The 13020-nt window shown below is 45.1% G+C and overlaps 1 protein-coding gene across 1 annotated transcript; it reads right to left on the reverse strand.

Moving 5' to 3' along the window:
- Window positions 1–448: 448 nt before the first annotated feature.
- On the reverse strand, window positions 449–12271 carry arhgef33 (Rho guanine nucleotide exchange factor (GEF) 33). Its single transcript, XM_053436751.1, has 17 exons — window positions 12226–12271; window positions 9758–9801; window positions 7660–7824; window positions 7426–7547; window positions 7076–7218; window positions 6542–6643; window positions 6285–6411; window positions 5194–5326; window positions 4125–4232; window positions 3934–4026; window positions 3327–3475; window positions 3147–3239; window positions 2823–2995; window positions 1925–2385; window positions 1614–1838; window positions 1394–1530; window positions 449–1226 (listed from the first exon to the last, which is right to left on the reverse strand). The coding sequence occupies exons 1-17, from the start codon at window positions 12269–12271 to the stop codon at window positions 1097–1099; spliced, it is 2451 nt and encodes an 816-aa protein (XP_053292726.1). The 3' UTR covers window positions 449–1096.
- Between the last annotated feature and the right edge of the window lie 749 nt (window positions 12272–13020).

The following is a 13020-nucleotide window of genomic DNA, read 5'->3' on the forward strand; positions in this document are numbered from 1 at the left end:
TGTTGATATTGATGATGATGAATCATTACATGTAAAGTTTCCTGTGTATCTCAAAACATGTTTCCTCCCACGGCCGGCGTCCACACACACACACACACATACACACAAAAACTCACAAAAATAAAGACAATGAAAAAACAACAATGTGGATTGTAATAATTATGCTACTTTATTTTTCTTTCTCATTATATTTGTAGAGGTATATATGGTTTCTACTCTTTCTAGTTACATGTCAGATACCAAAACCTATACTTAAAAAAAAAAATTATGAGCCAATACAATTCATTCAGTATTTAAAACCAACAACAGATAAGCTCCGCCTCCACCAGCCACACGTCACGAGGAAGTGAACAGACTCAGGATCATTAAGGATAATTAAATATGAGCTGTAGTCAGTGATAAAAAGTTTGGACACAAATAATCCTCTGACCTTTGACCTTTATTGAACGAACTTGACGTCACATTCATCTTTCAACAACACAATGTATTCAGTGCATTGAATTAACTGTCTAAGAAAAACATTTGATCATCAATTATTTTTAATTATTTAAACAAAACGTCCGAAAAATACAGAAATAAGAATAGAATACCAGTTGTTCTCGTGACTATATGCACAATATAATAAGTTATGAGTTATGGGAAATTGAGCAGCCATGAAAAATATCAGCAGGAAAATGTTCACAGTTTAAAAGTTGGATTTTAAACGAGACGTTAACTGGAGGGAGAGCAGAGAGTGTTAAAGTACACCATCTAGTGGTGGAGTAGTGTAACAACCTATTCAAATGAGCTGTGAAGTTGTAGCTTAATGAATTTAAAATAAAAAACCTGTGTGTCTGTTTGTGCCTTTTAACGTAAGAATGATGAAATAATAATAATAAAAAAGAAAATGGTGTTATCCACAATGTCATATAGTTTCTGTGCAGTGTGAAGGCCGGGGGCTGGACTTTGTGTTTTTACATAAAAAATCTGATTTATACTCTAGAGGAAATATGGCTTCTACCTGTACATTTATACAGCAGCTGTGACTGAGACGTCCCTTGGCCTCACACAGAGATCCTGCCTCACACAGAGATCCTCTGTGCGGTGGAGTCGGCCTTCACACGGCTGTGCCACGGTTTATCTCCAGATGAACCAGTTTGGAATTCTTCCCTGACGTCTCGTGGTCACAGCTGTTCTGGTTTTCTGCTGCTTTCTCTCCACCTTTGTCTTTCTTCTCATCACTGCTCCTGTTGGGAAAGAAGGACGAAGGGTTAATCTGACTCCAGGTCAACGAGGAAGAACTCTACGTCTTCATCATCTGTGCTTTTCTTTCACTTCAATTCTCTTTGCGTCCTTCAAGGAACTCTGGAGGATTCCTTAGCTCTTTCTTTTACGTTCTTACAGTACCACTCACTTCTTCTTGAAGAGTTTCTTGAAGGAGCTCCTGAAGCCTCCTTTGTCCTGCTTCCGACTCCTCTCACTGAAGTGGGAGTGGTTGTTCTCCTCCGTCCTCCACTTTGACTCGTCGCCCCACGACTGGATCCCGGAGTCCTGATGGGATTTAAACACAACATTACATTGAGCTCCATCCGGTATCATCCATTAGGTGCGTTTGTCTCTCAGCTGATACCCACAATGCTGAGCAGCCCGTGAAGATCCCCGCTCTGCTTGTCGGCGTCCGCCCGGCTCCCCATGGGGCTGTGGCCCTTACGGGACGGCGTGGCACACCCTTTGCTGCCCTTGCTGCCCTGGCGCTCCAGCTTGGCGTGGCTGCCCAGCCCGACTCTCTGGAGGTGGTCGGACAGAGGGGCCCCGTCCAGGCCGCTCACCGTGTTGTCCATCTGCAGGCCGTTCAGGGACTGCACGGTGGAGAGGACGTACTCTGTGACTTTCACACATGTGGACGTTACGTATTCACAGGTAGCTCACCACAAAGAAAGCTCACCTTGCTCTTACGCTGGCTGGCCTGAAGGGGGCGATGCTGATGGCGGCGCATCATCACAGCCTCGTCCGGAGACACGCAGCCTCGGTTGGGCAGTTTGCCAAAACCATTGCCGTGGCTTCCGCCGTTGCCGAAGACGTCTCGGGACGTGGACACGTTCGATGCCATGGCGTGGTGCGAGGCGGCCGGGGCCTTGGGGCACTTCACGAAGGCGATGTCGATGGAGGAATCCGAGGAGGCCGAGGAGCACTGGTCGAACATGGAGACGTCGTGGAGGGACCGGCCGTCCTCTTCGTAGAGGCTCTCCATCCCCGGGGGGTCCGGAGGCAGGAGGAACTCCCCCAGAGCATCGGCCAGAGCAGAGCCGGGTTGAACCTGACGGAAGTCGGCCGCTCTGGAGGGAAGATGATGCTGACACGACATGGAGCGCTCAGTCGACTCGCTCTCCGGGATACTGCCCAGACCTGAAAGGTCAAAGGTCGGTTGATTGAGTCCCTGAAGGTGTGACTGTCCCAAAAGCAACAGAACTACAAAGGGTGTGAGTGTGTTTTTGTGTGAAGGCTTGAAGAGCTTGTCATCATTGAGGGGGTAGAATAAACAACACAAGAGTGTCCCACTCATTTGTTATTTGAACTATTTGTGTGATGGAAGATAAAAGAAAGATTTAAAGACAAATTCTAATCCTGCTTATTTTCTTACCTCCAGATAACCTGGAAAAAAAGTGTGTGTGTGTGTGTTTGTGTGTGAGAGATTATTTCACTGATATCTGAAAAACATTTATTTTCTAACATACTGATGCAAGATTTGCCAAATGCAACTCAAAGCTTTCCTGCTGCTCAAAGTATATTTTTAATCTAACAGAAACCACAACAGGAAGCTTCTGTTCTAATCGTCAACAGACCCGTGGGCTTGTGGTTCCGTGAGTCCAGGACCGGGTTGAAGAACGGGAGCTGGGACGGCCACTCCGAGTCGTAACAGTGAGAATCCGGGTCTCGATCCCACTCCTGGAACCGGTGGGACCGGATCTGCTCCAGGAGCCGCTGCTTGCTGCGCTTCACCTGGTTCGCATGTTCTCTGCTCCGGTGGAAAGATTCACAATCAAGCAGATTCAGAACGTAAAGACGAGTGGAGACCAAGTTGATGTTTGGGATTCTGCCCCCAAGTGGCCACATTCATAAGTTTCAGATGAGTCCTATAGAGCTGCAGCTGCAGGACAGATACTCACAGCATGGCGGCGCTGCTGCACGGGTACGGAGAGCCGATGTTGTTGTTTTTAATCCCACTCTCTACTGTCATCAGCAGCTGTTTCATAGTCGACCTGCAGGGGGCACAAGGCTCAAACGCTCAGGAATCGTCTGGTGTTGCCTCTGAAGCAGGCCTGTGATGAAGCTACTGTGACTCTGACCTCTTGACCTCCTGGCGGTTGTGCAGCAGGAGCTCCTGGTTGTGCTGCAGCAGGTGGTGGTACTGAGCGGTGAAGGTCCGGAACTGCTGGATGCACACCAGCAGCAGGTAGTAGTCTGGGTGCTCGGCTTCAGTCTGCCTCAGCAGCCCCTACACACACACAAACACAAACAGAGAGACACACACACACACACACACACATACAGAGACACATACACACAGAGAGACACACACACACAGATACACACACACACACGCTTAACTTATACAATAAACGGATGCAAGTTTCAGGGGATCAGTGTATATTAATCTATTCCTTTCAGAGCCTAAAATATTATTACATCATCCAAGAAGGTTATGTTTTTGTCAATTGGTTTGTTTGTTGTTTGTTTATTTGTTTATTTGTTTATTCATAAGCAAGATTATCCAAAAACAACTGAGTGGATTTCCAGGACACCTGGTGGAAAGATTCACTCTGGTTTAAAGAAGAACAAATCAAATTCTGTGCAGACCTGGATGAAGTTTTAATAGTGTGTGTGTGTGTGTGTGTGTGTGTGTGTGTGTGTGTGTGTGTGTGTGTGTGTGTGAGTGTGTGTGTTGTATCCCACCTGTAGCAGCAGCAGGTACTCTGGGATCCTCTGGACCGGCTGGAGGAGCAGAGTGTGGAGGGAGGGTTTGGATTCGTCGCCCATTATGTCGCTCTAGAAGGAGCAGCGCCAGTTCAAATAGAGTTACAATACAGCAACACAATAAAGTGATCCTGTCACATCCTGACTTGTGTCACTCTCTCTGGTTTTACCTCCAGGAGGGCAGAGGTCTTCATGGAGCTGGATGCGAGCATGGAGACGACGGACAAACAGTCTGGAAGCTCCTTCAGGTAGGACACGTAGAAATCCAAGAAGTCGCTCTGCAGAGGAGACACAGAGACGTTTGACATAGAGCATCATCCACACACGTGTTCCACCTCCTCTGTTCACTGACTGAGAAACAAACTGAAACTCAACTTTAAGCTGCTGCTCAAGTTAAAACTAAAACAATTTACTTGACATCTTTTTTATCTGTCTTTCTGTCTCCCTCTCTCTCTCTCTCTCTCTCTCTATATTTTTAAATAGCTGTTCTTAGTAATTACTGCATTTCCTCTGACTCACTAACAGTTGATCAGCGACACGTTGGCTTTAACACAATATTCTCATTAGTTCCATGTATTGTGTCGGCTTGAGGCTTGAGTCTTGAGTCTTGAATCTTGAGGCTTGAGGCTTGAGTCTTGAGTCTTGAATCTTGAGTCTTGAGTCTTGAGTCTTGAGTCTTGAGTCTTGAATCTTGAGTCTTGAATCTTGAGTCTTGAGACTTGAGTCTTGAGGCTTTCAGCAGCACTCTGACAATATCACAGTAAAACCTTTGTGACATTCAGGAAATGCTTTTTTATTTCCTCATATATTCACACTGGTCATGAATACTTTGACCCGACTTGCAGAGCTGGATAACGTTTCCTCTGTCTGTTGATAAAACCGACTGAGTTCACTTTCCTCGTGCACAGGAATTTGACATTTCATCTAATGTCCGTCATGGCTGCCAATGTGATTCTGATTCATTATAAATGGAGAATCACGAGGCCGAGCCGTCTGTGACCCGTTCACAGGAACCGTCCTGGAGCAGCACTGAGAGCTCCCGAGTTATGAATCGAGGAGGAAGCAGGATCAGGGCTCATTTTTTATAAACGCTTCTTTTCAGGTTTTGTTGAAAAATATGATATAAGACTACGTTAGAAAATGTTAAAGATGGTGGTGAAATGAAAAAAAACACCAGTAAGACTTATTCTCACTCGTGGTTGTTCCACGTTTCATGACGCGGTGTGATTCTGTGTGTACCTCTGTGCTGGTCAGCCTCATGAACACATCCCCCATGATGCCTTGCCACTGGCACTTCAGCACTCGCTCCTGCAGAGTGTGGAGCAGCTCCAGATGCTGCTGGATGAGAAACCTCAGGGAGCTGGGAAACGGACTGAAGACGAGAGAGGAAGGAGAATCATTTAACAGAATATTTAATTAACTGCAGAGATCGTTTGTAAAGATGGACGACGTGACAGTGAAGCCAAATCATGTGGATCGCCCCCTGATGGCTGGTGGCAGTATAGGTCCCAATCAAAGTATGTGTATAAGATAAGACACACAAGGATATTTATGAATTAAACATGTTCCTCCTTTATAGAAAAATCACTCAAGACACCAAATGAGGAAAAGCATGTTTTTGGAGACTTGATGTCATGGATTTTTCTCCACTTTTTCATGTAATATATCAGTTTTTCTAATTGTTTAAATACATTTATATTTACTTCCGCCCTCGCAGCCGCCTGGTGTGTGGAGGTGAACACAAACGACCCCGGCTCCATGTTCGTGATCCAAGTTTAACTCTCTGACTAATCATTGTGCCATCGTATGTGACAAACATCTGGCAGCAGCTAAATCGAGTTTACACAAATGCAATCATTTACAAATACCGTTCGACCCAGTTGTACCTTTTCATGTGTGCGTCAGGTCATCGTGACCACGTGAGCACTGATCACATTACAGAGGGTTCAACAGAGCGTCCTCTCTGTCTCACTGGTGTTTGTAACCTGCCTTCATTTGATTTGTTCATTTCCTGCTCCGCTCTCGCTGTCAGCTCTCAAATTAGATCAGCAGCCGCTCCGGGAATAAATACTGTGTGTGTGTGTGAGTGTGTGTGTGTGTGTGTGTGTGTCGGTGTGTGCGTGTGTGTGTGTGTGTTTGTGTTTCTGTGTAAAACTATTGTAGTCTGTGATATTTGTTGAGTTCCTGACTCAAAGCATTCAAGAACTTTTCTAAGTCAGATAAAGTCGTTGATGTCTGCTCCTGATTCTGTGTTTCCACGGGTCGTCCACTAACCAGAATGTCGGTGGTTTGATCCCTGTCACACTCATGTGGTGTTTGCGTGGTCTCACCGCTTGTCCTTGGGGGCGATGGGCTCCGACCCGTTGAAGGAGATGTTGGCCTTCAGCAGCAGAGACAAGTGGGAGACGTAGACTCTCTCTGACTCCAGCAGCTCCAGAGCAGCTCTCTGCCTCTTACCTGCTCACACAGGGAAACCAACAGGCTTCATCTCAAACTGCAGCAGCTTCACACATCTGTCATTTACTGTATATATATATATATATAATATATATATAAGTATAACATGTGTCTTTGATATATATCCTACTGGGTTCAGTTGGACTGGTGAGGGCATCTGGGTCGTCTCTGCTCGTCTTCCTCTCCCCCCAGGATGGACAACCTCTCTGCAGCTGCACCTCCTGCTCAAAGGCTGCAACACACACACACACACACACACACACACACACACACACAGGTGAGTATGTCTCTCTCTCACCTCCATATCCTTCAGTTTTACAGTGTAGACTTGAGACTATGTCCACACTTTACTTTAAATGTTTATTATTTACAACCAGGATATCATTATTTAATTCATGGTTTATAAAGAAATATAATATAGTCTTAAGTTAATGTTTGTCAACAACTATAAGGAGGTGTGGTGTATAAGTACACAATGAACGATAGAATAGTACCACAGTTGCATAAAACGTGTTTGTAAGTATATAATATACAGTTTGAATTGCTGACAAATACTGCATATTAAGAAACACTAATGTTAATAAAAACTTCAAATATGTGTGTTTAAAGTAAAGTGTAACACACACACACACACACTCTCTCTCTCTCTCCCACACTCACTCACTCTGTGGTGATGTGTTGCTCCTCTGGGACGACCCACCATGTGGCAGGCTGGAGAAGAAGTGTTGGAAAACGCTGAGCTCTGATTGGCCGGCCACACAGATGTGTTCCTCCCCCGGGAGCACATCTGCCTTGGAGCTCTTTCTGCTTCAGGACCAATCAGCAGAGAGGAAAGAACAGAACAAGAGGAAAACACTGATTTATACAAAGATTCATAAAAAAACTGATCTTTTTGCATCTTTGCCAAAACTGCACCTTGCTCAAGGGCATTTAAAAAGTATCACTAGACACTGGATTGATTATTGTACATCATCACATAAACAGGAAGTAAAAGTGAAAGATGCTGACTCGTACCTGTGTGGAACCGAGATGACGTCACTGCTGTTGTCCGTCTGCAGCTGTTCCATCTTCTTCTGAACCTCCCTCTGTCGGCTGGACACGTCCTTAATGTGGAACAGAGCCACATTCAGCTCCTCCTGCAAACACATCGTGACGCCATGTTTTAATTTGTCATGAAGTAAGTGAAACTCATTAGGAGGGAGGTCCGGTTCCACAGCAGCTGAGCAGAGGCATCATGGTCTTCATCACCTTGAAGGTGTTGAGTGAGTTCTTCAGGCCCATGATCTTGTCGTCCACGTCGGTCTGATGCGCCTGCAGCTTCTCCTCCAGGCCGTGGTCCCTCTGGTGCAGGTCATGCAGCTCCGTCAGAGCGGCGTGGAGCCCCTCGCGCAGCTCAGCCACCAGGCCCTGCAGCTGCATCACAAGACCAACACGTCATGTTATCATCGCAGGTTTGGGACCGTGACGCCTCAGACGAGAGGAGGAGAATTTAAACTCTTTCAAATTAATTTCCCTCATTTAATTATTCATTTCAATACCAACAAAGTCTTTGAGTCAGATTTCCCTTAAGTTCTTCAAGAATATGTTTTTATATTATTTTATTTATTTAACATTGCAACATAAAAAAATCAACATTTTAATAATCTATTCAGGGGATAATTCACAATAGTGAAAAGTTAAGTAATTATTTGTTTATTTGACTTGACCAGATACATTAAGGGTCAAATATATGTTGGAGGATTATATTTAGGACATATGAATAATTTAGACCACTTCCTGTTTTTATCTACTGTAAGAACCAGAGAATCATGTGAAGTCTTCTCGTTGATCTTATCTCATCAGCAGATGTTGTTTCTATCATTTGTACTTCTGCTTATCGACTCTTTCCTGTCTTTGCAGTGGATTAGTCTTAAAGATGTTCTACCTCAACCAACGAGTTTCTACTTTTGTCTGTTTACTTGTTTGTTTGTTTGTTTGTTTGTTTGTTAGCAGGATTCCACAGAAACTACAGGACAGATCGTCACCAGTCTTGGTTGGACGCAGGTCTGGGATCAGGGGACAGATATTTCTGGGATCAAAATAAAAGTGCAGATCTCGTGAATTTAAAAGAGACTCATCTCCTCCCTAATAATCAATAAGCGCTGCATTCTTCATCCCCCCCCCCCCCCCCCCCCCCCATCTCTGCCTTTCCAATCCTGGGTGTTCGCATTCATATGAGCTGATTGAATTTATTCTACAGGGATAAGTGAATCAGCTCATGGGAACATAACATGATTGGTTACGGCTCCCCCTATCTTCCTCCATCTCTCTTCCTCTCTCCCTCCCTCCCTCCCTCTCTCCCTCTCTCCCTCGCTGGCTCTCTCAGTCATGTGAAAGGCATCAGGCAGTCGACTGAATGGAGCGTCTGTCCAGTTCGCCTCCTCTCTGATGCTATCGGAGCTCCACCATGTTACTGTACGTCTCTGCACCTTCGGGCTGCAGCTCCACTACACTGTTAATTATTTATAGATATCAATAACAAATCATAACATCGTTATTTTATTATGTCGGATGCAGATTTAGCCAATGTAGTGGTTTCTTTTGAATGAGACAGTTCATGGGGACAAAGTGTTGTGTGGTTAATAAGAGAGACACAATTATATTAATAAGACACATTCAGAACCTGATCTGAAAACTGTCACGTTTCTCTTCTGTGTTTCTTTTTTCCTGTTACGACAGTCAGTGGGTGGAACTGGTTAAACTGGGATCAGAGTCATCGGCTCACGTTCAGTGAATCCTGCTTCAAAACTCACGCAGAGATCCTGAAGCATTCGTTCTGCGTTAGTCTCACGTCCTGCTGTGACCACACGTCATGAGACCCATGAGACATGGAACTCGTCCTCATGAGACATGTTTCACACAAAAAGCACAAAGATGAGAGGAGGAGCTTCGATGCTACATGTTCTCTTCTATCCTCTCAACTGCTTCCCTTATGGGATGAAACTATTTGGTTTTGGATTTATTCTTTTATTTTTATCGGCTTTATCATGATTTCACATAATTCTAGTTCTTGCAGTTATTTTTATTGGGTGGTCATGAGTTTCTATGACTGTGTTTTTATTTTTATGAATGCTTTTGTTATTTCTATGTGTTTTTACTTGTGGATTGAATTATTATTATTATTATTACAGATGTAAAAACGCCTGAGGTGCAGTCGGTCTGATCTTTAAAGCTGGTCACATGACCTGACCTTTGACCTATCTGTGACCTCTGACCCTGACTGCTGCAGGGTTTGACTGACAGGAGACGTGTTGGATTAAGTATTAACAGTAAAAACAAAAAGTCATGCTGGTGAAGTGATGGTCACCTGAGCGATCTCCAGGTTCGGCTCCTCCACGGTCTCGTGTTTATCTACAAAAGACAAAAAGACCTCAGTTAGAACACAGTGCAATATAATGTTTGGCACTTTATTGATCCTTCTCTATTCGTACTGTAATAAAATGTGTATATTATGTACTTCATATTTAATTTTAGTTATATTTCATTGCCTATTTTTTTCTATTTTCTACCTTCAATGGCTCTTTAGTATCTCATCTCACAAGGTATTAATCAAATCTCATCAGCCGCAGTATATATATATATATATATTAAAATACACTCACACCATCAGTACACAGTACAGCCTTGTTATTAAATCTTATCTTTTTGGATTCGCTGTTGTTCATGTTTTTTTATCAGGGCAGATTAATAAGTGTGTGGTGGCTGGCGTGTGTCTGAGATAAACACATTTGCAGCCGAGCTCATGACAAATATTTTATGCCACAGAAGTCGGGGGGGGGGGGGGGGGGGGGGGGGGGGTGCAGTCATGTGGAAGTGCTACACGCTTCTTCTTCTTCTTCTCAGAAACACTTTGTGCAGCATCAGAAAAACACCCTGCAACCACACGCACCATCTCCTCGGCTCGTTCACCAGTTCTCCTGTGGCTCTGTGGTGACTCGAGGTCCATGAGGGACCTGTTCCCTGTAGACAGCCGCTCGGGGGGGCGTCGCCTGACGGACTCATGGATCCTCTGTAGCTGCAGGAGCGTGTTGCTGCTCAAGTTTATCAAATGGTCGGAGTGTTGGAGGAAATACTAGATTTACGATGTGTGTGTCCTCACAGTTAACTGGTTGTATTAAAGCACAAAGTTGCTGGTTACTGTGGAAATGTCTCTGGGAAGCCACGGTCAAGGTTGACGAGGGTCCCTCTCCACAGACTTCATATGAAAAGGGGTCCTCGGAAATATGTGGCCACTCAACATATATTATCATGCATAATTAACGAGGCACGCTAGAAAACAATGTGCCACGTCTGTGCTGCGCAACCTTTCCAAACTGTGAGAGAGCAAAGGGAGGAACACACAAAGAAGTCTTTCTTCCGTCTGCAGGACACAAATCTCCTCTGACGACTTTGGGTTGTGCTGCTGGTCTCAGTTGTTTCAGGCCCGAGAGCCGAGGAGCCAGAGAGACGTCAGACCTTCAGACAAAGAGGGAAACCAGAGGCAGGAGACTGAGGACGACTCCAGCGGCGTATTGATCAGGGATATGTTCTCTGCTAGGAGATGCCAACAATTTTATACCATAAAACAACAGCTTCATTAAATATAGTCTGATGTTCCACCGATTTCTAACCTGGAGAAAGTTTCCTCCTCTCTGAGCGTCTGTTCTCTGTGACTCTGGAGAGTGGGTTCCATCTCCTGTGAGAAGAACTGACTGAGAGTCTCAGCTTCAACTGTCACAGTCAGCTCCAGATGATTGTGAAGCTGAACTGAGATCAGTTAAAAACACTCTGACGTTATTAAAAACCAGCACCTCTTCTGGTTCAGGAAGCGGAGGATCATGGGTAATATCCACCACCCATGATAGTCTCCACCGGAAAACCACTTACACAACACACAGCGCAAAATAATGAACCCTTCACCTGTGACTGCAGGGGGCGCTGCTGCTCAGTACAAGTTACCTAGTGTTGCTTTAAAACATTTTCTCACTTCAGAGACATTTTCTCTTTTCAGAGCCAGAAAACCACAGATTTAATTTAGTGGAGCTGGTTCCAGGCTCTGATTCACTCATTGACTCACAGCCACTGTTCATGAGTGTGTGAGTCAAAATGTCTGATGGAAAAAAGGTCAGTTTGTCCATAACTCTCAAATATAAGTATGATAATCAGCCACGTTATTTCAGAATCAGTCAGACTCAATTTTCTGATGCACGTCTTTCTCCTGCTCCTCCGGCTCCATCGCTGAGAATGGAACGATCCAGATGTGTGATGATAACTGGTCCTGTGAGCCGGTGACTCGTGTTGTGCTTGAAGGAGAAGTTCAAACATCTCAACAGGATGAACTCATGAGGAGGACACGACACTATGGCAGCGTGACTATGACCTAATCAAATTATATTTTCAGATCAGATTTAGAAATAAGGAAATACTCGTGATTGTAGCCGAGGACCAGTGCCTTATCATCAATCTACAGAGTTTGATCTTTTCAGAAGAATTGAACAGAGTCATGTTGGATGAGGTGACGGCTCCAGTGCAGCGTCACCTGATGTTCCCTGATGCGCCTCCTCGATAATACTCGACTAGTCATACTGGGACGAATCCCAGTGGGCCCCAGCAGCAGTGGATGGTAAAAGAAAAATCCATAAAGGTTTTACCAGCATTGAGAGTGACGGTGTGACTCACAACCAATCAGCAAATTAATCAATTAACGGAAGAGACAAATGAATTAGCTTCGACTTTGATGAACAGTTCCAGAAAAACACACAGAACTGCTCAAAAGTTGTGTGGCACCTGTTTTACCTTCTGACACACCCTCCAGCATTTCTTCTGTTTTTCCATTTTCCATGTTTAAGTCCTCTCTGGTCCAATCCCGTTCCCTGCTGTCCATGTCTGACGTCCTCGTCCCGCTGAGGAAGACTCCGGCCTGCTCCTCCTCCTCCTTCTCCGCCTGCCGTCCCCTCCTCTGAACAAACCCTGTCCTCTGCTGGGATCACTGGCTTCTCTCCTCTGAAGCATGTGAGTCCTATGATTTCCTCTCTGCACAAACAGAGCCTTGTCTTCACAGAGTTGAGGGACACAGGAGGAAGATCAGGGGAGGGGGGGGGGGGGGGGCGTTCATCCATCATGCAGTCACATACTGTTGCTAACTCATTAGATGGAAGGAGGCGTGACTGGCGGTTGATGAAGTGATGGACACAGCAGCTCTGATCAGGGGGAAATGGATTCAATGCTCCTGTTGACTTTGTGTTGCTGAGCAGGTATCTGTGCTTCTTACTGGAGCTTCCATTCAACAGGTCAGGAGTGTGAGTCTCTTCACTGCAGGAACACACACACTGTGATCCCCTGTGTGTGTCCTTCTCTCCTATGACGCCTCTTCAAGTGGACGTCAGAGGTCAAAGGGTCAGCAGCTCAAACAGCCTCTGGCCATGGGATTCCCCAGAAGAAGAACATTTACTCACAACTCCAACAACACAACCAACGCTAGAGGACTTTTAAGAACATTTAATTCTTATTTGTGAAGTCAGACGTCAGATAAACATTCTGTCCGTCTGCTCCTCCTGTGTCTCCGTCTCTTTGTGTCCTCGGTCCAAACCC

This window comes from Pleuronectes platessa, chromosome 12, assembly GCF_947347685.1.
Source record: "Pleuronectes platessa chromosome 12, fPlePla1.1, whole genome shotgun sequence".
NCBI lineage: Eukaryota > Metazoa > Chordata > Actinopteri > Pleuronectiformes > Pleuronectidae > Pleuronectes > Pleuronectes platessa.